The sequence below is a fragment of the Lycium ferocissimum genome, chromosome 6 (genome assembly GCF_029784015.1).
Source record: "Lycium ferocissimum isolate CSIRO_LF1 chromosome 6, AGI_CSIRO_Lferr_CH_V1, whole genome shotgun sequence".
NCBI classification, from domain to species: Eukaryota; Viridiplantae; Streptophyta; class Magnoliopsida; order Solanales; family Solanaceae; genus Lycium; species Lycium ferocissimum.
The window spans coordinates 14,418,307-14,433,239 of NC_081347.1; the positions used below are offsets into that span (position 1 = coordinate 14,418,307).

The following is a 14,933-nucleotide window of genomic DNA, read 5'->3' on the forward strand; positions in this document are numbered from 1 at the left end:
TAATATATAAGTACCTAATTTCTTCAATTTTTCTATATATTCAAGCGTACGAGTGTTCTTTATATTATTTTTAAAATATCAAAAGTCCCTAATACATTTTCGAATAAATATTATTTACATTAATTAATATTATTTATGAATAATATTTAAATAATAGTTAAAGATGAAAGGAGCTACATATATAAGACCAAAGGTATTTAATAAATATTATTTCTTTTAGTTTTACAATAATTAATATTATTGATGAATAATATTTAAATTACAATGAAAGGTGCGAGGAGTCACACAACTGATAAGACCAAAGGTCTTCAATAAACATTAGTAATTTTATGATAATTAATGAAGTTTTTTTTTTTTTTTAAAAATGGTAATATATAGTACATCTACGTATTATGAAGAGGACTGCACCTCGAATACTCTACAAGCTACAAATTTTGTGATGCTTTAATTCAGATTTGTTTCACTATTTTAATTTTTCATATGTATTTGGGTATACAATTGTGCTTAGATTGTCGTGGTATGCATATCTTACATTACATATTTGTTTATTTTTTGTACTATGGATTTTTTTATATTTCGCGCGGATAAGTTAACTAGTAATTGAAAGAAATGAGAGAAAAAGTAAAAAAAAAAAAGGAGAAAAAAGATAAATATTAATGGAGACCATAGAGAGGTGCCACATCATCTTGTTTATGCCTAGCTTTATAACCTTATCTATGCCTAGCTTTATATTATATATAGATATCACCATTAGCAACAAATTAAAGTGCTTCTTTATTCTTACATCTCTTTTTTAACCTTTTCTTTATTATTTATTTATTTTTGGTATTGGTACAATAGCCTCAAGCTTTTTTTAATTGTCTTTTACACCCACTACAGTTACTCCAAGAATAGAATCCGTAATCCCTTTGTGTTCTTCAATTTTGCCCATTTGGCTTACCTATACTTATCGAGTAGATTATATAATTATTTGACTAGGTTCAACCTGTGTCCCTTTGATTGCTTCAGTTTCGCCATTGTGCTTCTTTTTGGATATATTTGCATAAAATATAATTTGACTAGGTTCTAACAGCCTAAACTTTTTAATTTATTATAAAATAAAAAATAGTATCTTCAAAAACAAGAGTGAACTTCCTTGAGAAAACAGAAAGAACCTGGTCATTAACCATGGACACAATTCATGATCTTTTTTCCTTGTTATTCGCCATGACGGTGAAAGCAAGGAAATTTTAGAAAATGACTGTTTTTACAATTATTACATTATTCCATGAATATTTGCCGGCCAAAGGTACAAAGAGAATTAAAACTTCTCTAACAGTTTTAATTTACCATTTCCTTTCCTTTTTTTTTATTTGTCATAATACTTCATTTATTAGTCATATCATCATCTTCTTCTAGTACTTTGCATTCTCCCTTTAGTTATCATCACCACTATTATTCAACACAAAACGTTAAGAATTTTGTGAGATTCGCGTCGTGAAGAGACCATAATGGGGTGTGTTCAAGGCAAGGGTTATGATTTCTCTCCAAAGAGACTTGAGAGGATGAAAGTTAATAATGGTTATGTCAAAGGAAGTAGAGTTGAAAAGCAACACATGCAAAAACGACAACAACAACAAACGAGGGATTTGGATCGAGTTCGAGAACAAGAAGGGATCAATGGGAGGATTAATCATGTGGTTGAAGAAGAGAAGAGAATTATTGGTATAAATCAAAAGGAGAAGATCAAAGGAAGGGATGGAATTGGAAACGGAGTGGCAGTTAGAATAGGAAATGATAATTCACAAAGAGGTACAAGTGGTAATGGTAGGAAAATAGGAGGAGATGAATTGGTGGATGGATGGCCAAAATGGCTTGTTGATAATATTCGTAAAGAGGTTTTGGTTGGTTTAGTTCCAAAGACTGCTGATTCATATGATAAGCTTGCTAAGGTAAGCTCCAACTCCCTATCCAGGATTTAAATTTGACGGATTCAATACTTAATATAACGACATTTTTATTGTAAATTTGCGCTTCAGCATTAAAAGGGTATCTCGGTGCACGAAGCATCCATGTTGACACAGGATACCTGATTCTATATCTCAAACTTGTGACTTATATGTCACACGGACACAACTTTACTATTGCTCTAAAGCTCCCCTTCACTGCACTTCAACATTATGAGTTCAAATATATTCGTTAAATTTTTTATAATTTATACATAAATGTTTATACTTCATACAGAAAACGTTGGATTCAGTTGAACCCACGGTAGACATGCTACACCCGCCTACGACCCTCTGCCCTTCCCTTTTGCTAAGGAAAAGTAAAATGCGTTTGCTTTAATTCAATGACGATACTAAACCGTAAATAGAAAAAATCGTGATTGTACATACTCCGTATTACATATTTTATGAAACTTTTTCAGGATTTTTGCCTTTGTGCATGACACATGATATTGTTTTCTTAGTACATGTTTGATCAAGCTGATCAAAACAATAAGCATGATTTGCATTATATATGTACCAAATCATGAATACAATTAAATTAATCCATTTTCGTTTTTTTCTTTTCAGGTAGGGCAAGGGACATATAGCAATGTGTATAAAGCTAAAGATAGGAAGACTGGGAAAATAGTAGCCTTAAAGAAGGTTAGATTTGATACATCTGAACCAGAGAGTGTGAAGTTCATGGCAAGAGAGATCATAATATTGAAGAGACTTGATCATCCAAATATTATCAAGCTTGAAGGATTAGCCACATCAAGAATGCAATATAGTCTTTATTTGGTTTTTGACTTCATGGAATCTGATTTAACTAAACTTATCAATCGCACTGAAGGAAGGCTCACTGAGCCTCAGGTAGTCACTTATTTGCTTTCCTCATTTTCTATAAAAAAATTTTTTAAAACAATTGCTCAATTTAGTGGAATCGTGTGGTAATATTGACTTTCCAATTATTTTATTATTTTTCTCGTTATGCTTGGTACTGGAGACATATATTTAAGGGTGAAAGGATCTCATCCATCCCACCATACACTTTGATGGTAAAAAAACGTTAAAAGAAACCTACTCGTTGAAGCATCAATATCTCTCTCTGAACTTATTACTTTTTTATATATTTTTTATGTAAATATAAGGTTATTTAAATTGAGTTTAACTTGTATACACTATTGATGTTAAATTATATGATTATGTCATTTAAAAGACAACATGTAATCATTCAACAAAAGCAGGATTAGTTCCTGAAAAATAAGGTAATGTTTACACGGTATAACAAGTTATGATACACTAATAATGTAAAAATTATTATTTACACTATCAGTGTACATAAGTTAAATTCATTTATGTTTAATGACAGATTTGCTACCAATTTAACAGATGGTACAATCATCGTTTCTTAACTATGACAAGTTATTTTAAAATATAAGGGTAAATTGCAACTTCCCATCCATTATGCGTCTCTTTGAATATTAGTGTATCTTTGCAATTTTATTGAAGCTGAGTCCAAACATGGAGGTCATATTTAGGTTAATTGATCAACAAGGTGTAGTTTGAGTTAAAACAAAAACAATCAGATAAAAATTATATACTAGATATTTGATGGAGACCTTTTTTTTTTCTTTTCTTGTAATTATATCTTCAGATTAAACCTAATAAAGTGATTTACATACACCTTTGCAGGTAAAACGTTACATGGAGCAATTGCTCTCTGGACTTCTACATTGCCATGAGAGAGGAATATTGCATAGGGATATTAAGGGGTCAAATTTGCTAATAGACAAAAATGGGGTGCTCAAAATTGCTGATTTTGGACTTGCAAACTTTTACCAAACAAAGACAAAGAGGCCCCTAACAAGTAGAGTTGTGACACTTTGGTACAGAGCACCAGAGCTACTTTTTGGTTCCACTGATTATAGTGTTGGGATTGATCTTTGGAGTGCTGGTTGCCTTTTGGCTGAAATGTTTGTTGGAAGGCCTATTATGCCTGGTAGGAATGAGGTAAAACAATATTTTTTAAATTGTTTTTATTATTGAAATGTTAATCTTCTAGGAAATTCAATAATAGAAAGTTGAAAATTAATGATTTTGCTTTAAGAAAAGGTCCAAATTTAACGTTAGGTTATCTGAAATTTGCTCAATTCTGCCTTCCGTTTCACTTTTGGTTCGTTCGTCTCTTTGCTATTAGCAAACCATCTTATACTTGCCTTTATTACTAATGAAGCTTCAACATGGAATGGGTGGCTTCAAGCATACAAATTCTTCAAGAAAAAAAAAAATTAAAGATCCAAATTTACCCCTCACCTTTTGGCTATGGTTTAATTACTCATGGATTAGAGCTCTGTTCGAGTAAAGGGTAAAAAACGTTACCGAAATGTGCCTGGGGTTAAGAACAATGACAAAATTGCCTTTTGTCTGTGCTTTATGCTTGGAAAGTCAGTTTCGAACTATTTTACGATTCTAGAGGACCTTAAACAAGAAGAGGCAAAGATGTCATATCTGGACACCACTGCACCGAAAGAGATTGCTCAGGATTAATATTTGGCTACCAATTTGGTTTGGAAGAATAGGACTTCGGATTCCAGACCTACTATACCCGAAAAAAAGTTTCAACTATTGATATAGCCTCTTGTCGATAGTACTAGTATTTTCGCTAAGTCTCGGCACTTCTTTAGTTGTCATCCCCTATTTGCTCATTCGTAGTTACTACTACAAAAAAGTTGCACCTATCTCCAAAGAGGATTATATATGCGCTCAACTTTTTTTTTTCGAAGTGAAGGGATAAATATTAGACCAAAAATCTAACAAAGAGCCGAGTTTGCTCAATTTCAAAAAGTACATGAGCAAATTTTACCTTTTTTTCTTAGTTTTTTTAAGAACTAATATTCTCAAACTTTTTTTCTACAGGTAGAGCAACTTCACAAGATATTTAAGTTGTGTGGTTCACCACCAGAGGAATATTGGAAGAAAGTGAAGCCACCAACAACATTTAGGCCACCACAGCAAAAGCCTAGTTTTGGACAAGCGTTCCCCAGTTTGCCTCATTCTGCTTTTCCCCTTTTATACACACTTCTGTCTGTGGAGCCTCACTTCCGTGGCACTGCTGCTACTGCTCTCCAAAATGAAGTAAGTTACAATATTTTCAATGAGTTTAAGTTATATATGTTGTCAGTATAATTGTCCTATACCATTATATCATTCAAAGTATATCTATAGGTAATTTGCATAAAAAAGGAAATTTATAATCTTAAAAAAATAAAACAGGTTACTTGCTATAATAAGTAAGGTTGACCTGATAATGTAAAAAAAATTACCCTGCGGTTTCATTTTCATTTTATCATGCCTGCCTGCCTGGAGAACATGGTATTCTAAAACATCTAACAAAATGTCAAGTTGTTTTACATTTAACGAGAAAACAAAGTTCATTTTCTAAATTCAGTTAGCCTCAATTACTTGGATATATTATGTATATTATTGAGCACTAAAATTTTGTTGTAACCTTGTGTTAGTTCTTTACAACAAGTCCATTAGCATGTGGGCTCTCTGAACTGCCTGTCATCAAAGTAGAAGAGGATGGGCCTCCCCAATCCATTGATATCACAAGAAGGTATCTTCTCTCTTCTTTCATGGAACAAAAGCTTCTAGTCTAGAGGGGGAAAAAGGAAAATAAAATCTGAAATATGAAAATTCGAAATCAAGAACTTATTTTGTTAAAATAAACTTTATGTGGTAGATAAACCATATCGCATACTCACAAAATTCAAATCCGAAATTCAAATCGAAAAATGATTTTTTTCCTAAGTTCTAATTGCAGGTTAAAACTAACCATGAATATATACAAAAGACAAATAAATCACAAAGCAAACTTTACTAATTCGAGATTTTTACACAAATAGCCGATTGGATACCCTGTTTACTTTTTCTATTCTGTAGACATATATTATATAAAAATTATACCAGGTTATACATATATTATATATGAATTATGCATATACTATACATGAATTATGTATATATTATATATCCGCTAACTATTTTTATTATAAGCGATTAAGTAGGCCGTTGTTTAGTTTAATTCTCTTAAATCCTCATGCTTTTTTCTTTTTCACATAGAAAGGTATTAAGATATTCTTCTTAATACTCATATTCTTTTTTTTTTTATTTCATCGTTGTTGTTTTTAGGCAAGAGTAAGAAATTATCGTGAGAACGCATTTTAATTAACTATGTTGAGTGATAGCAATATATATTAAAATACGTGTTATATATTCATTGAATTGATATAAATATCGGGTGCAACTAACTTTTTACCGCTAGGGTCCCTTAGTGTGCCTAATAATTCCGGATTAAATATTTTCTTTTGACTTATAAAATTTAGATTTTGGCCCCGTAAAGAATCTTTTCCTTTTTTTTTTCTTTCCGTCATTCCAAACCCTACTAAAACTTTAAACTTAGGTTGCCAAGGCCTCATTTGTTTACACTTATTGGAGGTCTGACTCTGAATGGTTCAGACCTTAAGTCATTAAGTGCATTTGTTTGCATTAAGATCTAAGCACTTATTGGGTCTGAATAAGTCTTAATGATTAAGATCTTGAACCAAGTCTTAATATCATTAAGAGGTATTTTTGTATGGAACTTTTTTATCACCAGCTCCAACCCCAATCCCAACCCTCCACGTCAACCCCACCCCCACCCACTCTCCACTCCAACCCACCCATCCACCTCAACCCCACCTCACCACCCACCCACCCTCCACTCCAACCCCCCCACTCCCCACCACCTCCACCCCACCACCAATCCTAATCCCACCCACCGCACTCCCCACCACCAACCCCTACCCCACACCACCCACCCCCACTCCGCATTACCCCCACCTCCCACCATCAACCCTACCCCCACGCCCCACCAACCCCTACCCCATACCACCCAATCCCCACTACCCCCACCCCCACCCCCACTATCTCCCACCCCTCACCCCAACCACCCACCACCCACTCACCCCTCCACCCCCACTCACCACCTACCACGATCACAAAACATCTCCACCATTACTAGTGAACATAAATGTTTCATTTTTTTTTATCAAATAATATTTTATTTTATTAAATTTGTATTTATTTTCTACTATTTAGTTACTTTTTAATTTGAATTTTATATCTATCATGTTTAAATAAATACATTATGCACATTCAAATATTGAAAAACAATCAGTCTTAATCATTCAGCGTTTAGACCCAGAGATAACATCTTAATCATTCATATGTGCATTCAGATTCAGACGTCTTAATCTTAATGAAAACAAATGAGGCCTAAGTCCAAAGTTTAAGTCGTAATTATTACACTAAAGTTCTCTTTCTGTCACCCCGACTGCTATAGTTATATATGTGATCCTTAAAAGGATTATCATTGTTCTAGTAGGTAAATTGATCATCATAATCATAAGAAAGGAGACTTTAGGACGAAGGCAAGTCAGACCGTTACACATAGATGTCACAATAAATATGATATATGATCTCACAAGGGTCATTAGATAATCATAGTCTTATTGACATAATCCCGTGTATTACAAGAGGATAATTATATCACGAGTTCAGAGAACCATCATTATATATTTAACAAGTTCTTCCTTTATCTTTTTTCCTTTATTTTTGGGTTGGTGTCTGCTTGTGGCCCCTTTAGTTTTTGTTAAATCCGGAATTAAGTTCTTGTGATACTCGACAAAAGATAATTTGAGCCTTAAGTAATCTAATTGTATAATTTGGTCCCTGCAATAATGGATTGCTTCATTTTATGTCCAATAATTTCAAATAAAAATTACTACTTTTCATGCAAATTAGAAGATAGATCATCATTTATTTAATTTTTTATCTATATATGTTTTCATACTAGTAACTAAATGACCTGTATACATTTATTTCAAGAATGCACATTTCTACTTGGAGTGCATAAGATCGATTTTGTACATTAGTTCTTAAGTTTTATTTCTTGGGGTCTTTTTGGTACAATCTTTAATTAAATTGCTTTGTTTTATTTTCCCCTTTTTTTTTCGCTGTATACTAATGTGAAGTTGGATTGCACCACAGGAAGAAATCTTCAAAAGGCAAACGGGTTCGAAAAAATAGGGAGGGCAATAGAAAATTGCTCTCCAATATTTCTGAACACTCAACAGAGGTAAACATTTTCTTTTCTTTTCTTTTAGTTCTGTACTGTAACAATGAGGGCTGAAAAAGTTCTGCCAAGCTATTTTTCAAAATTCTATAGTGAAAAATATAGTATAGTATATTTAAGCATTGTCCCCACTCTTGATATGCTTGAAAGAATAGTCTGGAAAAATTAAAAAATATGGAGATTTTTCTTTGAACCATATTCTATATGATCTTATTTCAAGAAATATTTATTTTAATTTCTTCTATATTTTCATCTTAAACCGAACGAATGATAAGTGATTTTTAATCACTCCCTGGATTTTCTTTCTCTATATTTTGATTTTATTTCTTTTTGTACCAATAATCATATAAAAAAGAAAACACTTAACTTTTCTTTCGAAAATGGGACACAAATACCATAAATGCTTCCACATGCATCCATGATCCAACCAATTGCACATACATTTGAGGTTGGCAATTAACTTCCCTCACCAAATTAAATTTGGATGACAGGAAATCATGCACCAAAAAATTGAATTGATCATTCAAATGTTGTAAGGTTTTAGTAATATATGCACTTTTGTTACCATTCACAATTGTGATACGATCCCTTCATCCTTAATTAAACATATCTTGGATTTGAATCGTAAAACGGAAAACACTCTAGCCGTTCTAGAGCGTTTTCCCTAATAAATGAACCTTACGTAGGGTCAAATTCGGGCACCAAATGAAAAACTAAAAGAAATTACAGTTTTGTTACATTTGGATTTAATATATATACACTCAGCGTAAAGAACAATCACTATATCTTGACCTATTATAATGGAAACGTATCTTATTTTCAGATTATTAATTTCAGTTTTTATAAACAGTTTCTTACAAGCATCTTTCGAATGAATTGAAAGTGCATAAACCGTTTTATATTGTCGGTATATAAATGTTAACCTCATTAAATTTTACTCAATTTTGATTGAGCAGGAAAAGCAAGGGGAGTCAAGTAACAAAAGCCAAGAGATTGGTACTCATAGTGGTGCAAGTAGCAGTACTTCATTTTCCTTGAGCATAAAATCAAGCATGAATAATCAAAGCCCTCCTCCTTCACCTACTCCATCTTTCAAATTCAGAAACATAAATCAATCTGCTAAAACTGAGGCACATCCTAATGCTCTCAAGAACATCAAGAATTATCCCATTTTATTAGCCTCTATTACTGAAGCTGCTAAGCATTATGAAGACAACAGATTGAGCCTCAATCGTAGGTCCATCTCCAACATTGATTTCAGAAATCATCATGATCTTATGGACCACAAGATCTCTAAGCTGTTCGGCTTAGAAGATACTAATTAATTTGTGAAGCTCCTGACAGAGGGTAGGTCAAGGTGACTAATAGACTTCTAGGCTGGCAAGTTTTTAAAGATGGTGTGCACATGACATCTTCGGCGAACCTAACATCAGAATGGGGAGGAAAATGAAGAGTTTTATAAAGCATAGCTCAAATTTACATGGTACATGCGCTTTTCGAGCTCGATATATAGCCTGAAGAAGTAATCCATGCGAGCCTAAACCCATAGTGTGAACAATACGTATCGTGTGAACCTCGATAGTTAGATCATTAATTATTAGAAAAGTTGTTCTTTTTTGGTTTAGACGTACTGTTGATGGACTAAGTGTATTACTATTACTAATTACTTGATGAAATAAAAAGTACAATTATGCAAAAGATTTTCTTGCATACCTAAATTATTGAATAGTGATTTTCTTTTGGATATGCTTAATTAAACAGATTTTGGTATAACTAACAGATACATGAAAGAGACCGGTGTTATATATCAAGCCTAATATAATAGCTTGAAAACTAGAATATAATCTGATAGAACTCATGATCATTTTATTGCATAACTAATATTTTTTTAAAATTCCCTGGCCGACCTGAAAATTAGAACCTTTTGGGGCATGAAGGGTTAGGGAATGGGGTCAACTCATCAACCTTGTCCAATTTCTTTCAATGAACTTATAACACAATTGTGTTGAGACACGTTAACTTTGTTGCAAAAATGATTACACTTTTATCATATGTCAAATGCTCAAAGAGATAGTGCAGGGGGTAATGGAGGTTATAGGAATAATTAGATTTAAGTTAGTTACCAGCAATAACTAATAATGAAGAAATGAAAATTATTTATACAATTTTTTTTGCATTTTTCATTTTTACATTTTTATAGGACTATATGGACTCGAGTCATAGACCTTCTCGGTAAAACAGATCAAATTTATTATTATTAAAATGATCTGAACTGTTTCAAAGACCCAACATGCATTTTTTTGCATTGGGCTCTTTCATTAACGGACATAAATATCAGTTAGTCTGCCATTTTTATTTATTTTTTTGACAGAAAAAAAAGATAAGAAAATGGCTCAGGGCAGATCTAGGAGGCGACAAGGATTGAACCACTTCATTGGATATATAAATAAAATTATGCTTTTTTTAACATATATATAATAGATATTAAGCTTTTTTTGAGGAAATTCTTGCATCCGTCGCTGAGTATAGGAGCACAAATTTGCAATTCCGGCTTGACACTATAAAATTCATTCAAACTGACCAAATAAGTACAAGAAACACATATGTACAATAATCATTTCTTCCTATTCATCACACACACATCATGCTCATATAACCACCATTCACAAAACCTTCACGAAGCCATTTGCAACATGGCAATATCAAGAAGAAGAAGAAAAAATAATAGGTCCAACCCCTTGTAGCAAAACATGCTTAATTTCCCTCTAATTAATTAAGCACACCACTAATCATAATAATTATGGGAGAATTTGCTCTTAATCCACTTGAAGCTGTTCCTCAAAGATGTTTTAACCTTACCTTCCATGGAATACATGTTATAACCAGCTATTCTTTTCCTCCTCTTCGCCTCCAGATTTTCCCCCACAGGTCCATTAAAGCTATAAGATTTCGTTCGATCCTCGAAATCAAATCTTGCTTCTGAATAAGATGCAGAGTAATAAGGGAAAGATTTACTCTTCTCCATAATCAAGAAAAGAAAAAAGCTCAAAAGGACTATTAGTAAGAACAAGATGAAGTAAGAAGTGTGTATATCTTACGTATATATAAATGGACTTGGAAAATGCAAATAAGTATGTAATATTGTACGTTAGTGGGTTTTTTGCATGGGCCCTGAAAGTGACTTGGATTTAATTTTTTAGAAGATTTTCAAGATTCTTTTTTTTTTTTTTTGATGGATATCATAGGATAAAATGTTGTACTATATTATGTAAAAAAATAGCAGTATTTGGTGAATGTGTGGGTATTTGGTTGTCTTGGGATATGATGGAAACAAAGTGGCCAACTTTGAAATTTAAGACTTTTTTTGGTTCAAAGACAATAAAAAAACATATCAAGTGGTGGTTGAGCCAATCTTGGGCAGCGTCCATACTCCATAAGCTTATTATATACTAATAGTATTTTTTATTTCTAATCTTGTTTTATTAATTGTTGTATCTCCAGAAGGAAAATGATTAGATTGCTTAAAGTTGGGAATATATTCTGCTGAAAGTGTACAGAAGTCAAATTAAAGGTCGCCAACCAACTACATCATGGTCAAGGGATATTAATTAATAGTTAATCGCATAAGCTAAACTACATTAAAATTTACAAAAATTGTTAAATACACCATTACAAGACAAGTTGATCCAAATGTTACACTTTTCACGAGTTCTTTTCTTTTTTAGGGGTGGGTAAGTGAGTAAGTCCAAGTAAGAGAAAAACAAGAAAACACCTTATGTCGTTTGTTTATAAGTTAGGGGTACAAGAAAAAAATTATTTTTTTTATTATAGTTTTTGCAAAGAATTGGAAAAAAAAAAATGAAAAAGCTTTTTGAAATAATTTTTAACACTTTTCGGGAATAACCACCTAGTGAAGATCGAAAATTGCACCTCAATTTGAACGTTTGAAGAAACACTTGTCAATCGATAAGTGAAAATACAACCAATGAAAATCCTGATACAAGTGGACGAGTATGTTGTTCTTTTTCGTTTTTTTTTTTTTTTTTCTAATCCTTTGCCTTGTGCTTTTAAAGGATTTTTTTTTTTTTTTTGGGTGGGGGGAAGGGGAGAGCCACCTTAGGCGAAGGGTGGTTCAGTGCACACCCTTCGCCCAAAAAATTACATGATATATATAGATTAAATGTTAACTATTATAAATATATATTTAATTTTGCACTCGGCCACCTAAGGTGTTATAGTTGTTGGAATGTCATCGCCAACTATGGCAAATGGAGTTATCAAGTGGCGTTGAAGTCCACTTACGTAATGTCATAGCCCATAGGTATTGTGGGCCCTGCAGCATGATATGTGACATGGAAATGGGCCTAATAGGGGCCCAATTGTTCTTCGAGGAGACAAAAATAACAGTTTCAAGATGGCTACACCCTTGATTTTACTTGTGGGCCATCCTTGGTCCCTGCTTATTTATACCTCTACGTGAATTCTTCATTTTGGAAGATTTGCACAAATATGATGATTTAAGGCCACCGTTCATATTTTGTTCCAAAAAATTTGTAAAAATAGCTTTGACTCCGAGGCAAAGTGTTGAACAATTAAGAATGTCCACGTTCAGCAGATGAGTGTAGCGGAGATGAGGATGTTCAGATGATGTGTGGGCATATTATGAAAGTTTTGATTAGGAACGAATTTATACGGGGCAAGATGGAGTGGCCTGTATGACGAACAAGATGAGGAAAGCAAGGCTGAGATGGTTTGGGCATGTGATGATGTGAAGAGGAGGTGTGTGGAAGCGTCAGTAAGGAGGTATGAAGAAGAACTTATTGTCTGTGTCGCAACTAAAAGCCTCAGGAAACTATGTAGTGTTTGGTCCGGATGATGTAAAAGTACATCAAAATTTGAAAGTTACAAACTCGCCAATCATGGAGGGCAAAAGATTAGAGTCAATTTATGTCATGTCAGCCGAGACAACTTATGTGGAGAAAACTCGGAATAATGAAACAACTGATCTCTATGGCATGCACGTCTTCTGCGCGTGAGCTACAACAAATTAAAAGTCATGAGGTAGCAGCCCAAATTAAAAGGCCTTCCCCAACTTGAGATTAGAGGAGACACGGTACGTGTTAGATACCAATATGGGAAGGCATATCAACTTCCCTATGGAGAATCAAAATATCAAGCCAAGGAGCCACTAGAGTTGGTGCATTCAGGCGCATTTGGACTAGTGAAGCAGCCCTCTATCAGTGGTTATTTATAAATGCTAACACTCATTGATGACTTCTCAAGGTACGTGTGGATTTACTTTTTAAAGAAGAAGTCTGAAGTATTTGAGAAGTTTAAAGAGTTCCTAAATACTGTGGAGAATGATATTGGAAGGTAAATCAAATGTCTCCGTACGGACAAGGGGGGAGAATACACATAAATGACTATCTTAAATAAAAAATAATAAGGCGACAATTGACTTGCCCAAATAAGTCACAACAAAATGGAGTAGCTGAAGGAAAAATAGACACCTGTCAGAGATATGCAGAAGTATGCTGCATCGTATGCATGCACGAGCAAGATTTTGGGCAGAATGCCTGAAGACTGTTGTCCACACCACCAACAGGCTGCCACGGGCAAGATTGGGGTTTATCTTACCATTCGAGAAGCTTAAGAAGATGACATCGTAAGTCACTTTCGAGTATTCGGTTGTGTGTGCTAACAAAGTTGATAAAAAAGTTGTTTGATGCATCTTTGTTGGATACTACGAACAAAGAAAAGGATGGAGGTTTTGGGCACCTATCACAAATCTGACATATGTTTTAAGAAATGTGGTATTTGACAAAACATCATCACGGTGGTCTGGATAAGTCACATTACCAGATTCAAGAGAATACGAGCAAAACCTAAAACATAAGCTTGAAGAAGAAGGACAGGAAGTAAGGCAAAATCGCAACAAGAGGTATGTGAAAAACACGATTATCTTCAAAAGGAGAAAATAAGAGCCATGGCGAACTAGAGTACATAAAACCCTAGAAGAGTTGTAAAAAGAAGTCCACGAAGCTCTGCAACCTCAACTAAGAAGGTCAACAGGATTGAAATGCCCAAACGATAAATATATAGATGCAGCGTTAGTTGAGGTGGTTAAGATCAACGAGAATACTATCTTTGAAGAAGCTTCAAAGATTAGGACCGAAGTAATCTGACAGATGAAGAGAATCCCAAAGGGCATGGACATCATGATGTTTACAGAGTTTCAGGAAGCGCTCACAACAAACGCAAAGAACAAATTAAGTTGGTGCAGAGGGGGAGTGTTAAAATTACCACCAACTTAATCTCCAAGACAATGGATAATCAATCTAGAATGTTTAAGTAATTCTAGAGAGTTGAAAGAAGAACTCTAGAATGAAAGTTCTAGAGTGGAGTCTAGAAAGGTTCTAGAAAGTATAACTTTACAAATAAATAGAAGTGTGATCCTAGATGTTGCACCCAACCGCACACGCAAGTATACGCGGTCGTACAAGTAATATAGGATTTTTAAGTCCAGATATCTTACCCACAGAGACAGATTTTATACTGTTCAACTAATTCAAATTCCGTTGTAACTATTCAAGAAGGTGACAATCAAAGTGTTTGTTGTGACTAAACTAAAACTGAAAGTAAACAATTGAGTATGAGTGTGTTTGTGACTGAGAAACTTGTAACGAAGACTATAAGGTTTATTAGATGAGAGAAAGTTCTAGGATCATGGCTTTCGATAATCTAGTTGATCTTTTGACAATTCTACCTATCTTATCTCCTGGGTTACT

At 33.7% G+C, this 14,933-nt stretch overlaps 1 protein-coding gene across 1 annotated transcript; it reads left to right on the forward strand.

The window, feature by feature from the left end:
- The first annotated feature begins 1,490 nt into the window (after positions 1-1,490).
- LOC132061143 (probable serine/threonine-protein kinase At1g54610) lies at positions 1,491-10,033 on the forward strand. The gene is made up of 7 exons (XM_059454007.1): positions 1,491-1,931; positions 2,556-2,840; positions 3,663-3,980; positions 4,887-5,105; positions 5,489-5,586; positions 8,061-8,148; positions 9,102-10,033. The coding sequence occupies exons 1-7, from the start codon at positions 1,491-1,493 to the stop codon at positions 9,468-9,470; spliced, it is 1,818 nt and encodes a 605-aa protein (XP_059309990.1). The 3' UTR covers positions 9,471-10,033.
- Positions 10,034-14,933: the final 4,900 nt, after the last annotated feature.

What these genes read in the sequence shown, in the direction of transcription:
- LOC132061143 (XM_059454007.1), top strand. Translation starts at nt 1,491, where the DNA reads ATGGGGTGTGTTCAAGGCAAGGGTTATGATTTCTCTCCAAAGAGACTT. An exon ending in CTACTGCTCTCCAAAATGAA is followed by an intron (nt 5,106 to 5,488) that starts GTAAGTTACAAT and finishes ACCTTGTGTTAG; the next exon opens with TTCTTTACAACAAGTCCATT. An exon ending in TTTCTGAACACTCAACAGAG is followed by an intron (nt 8,149 to 9,101) that starts GTAAACATTTTC and finishes TTGATTGAGCAG; the next exon opens with GAAAAGCAAGGGGAGTCAAG.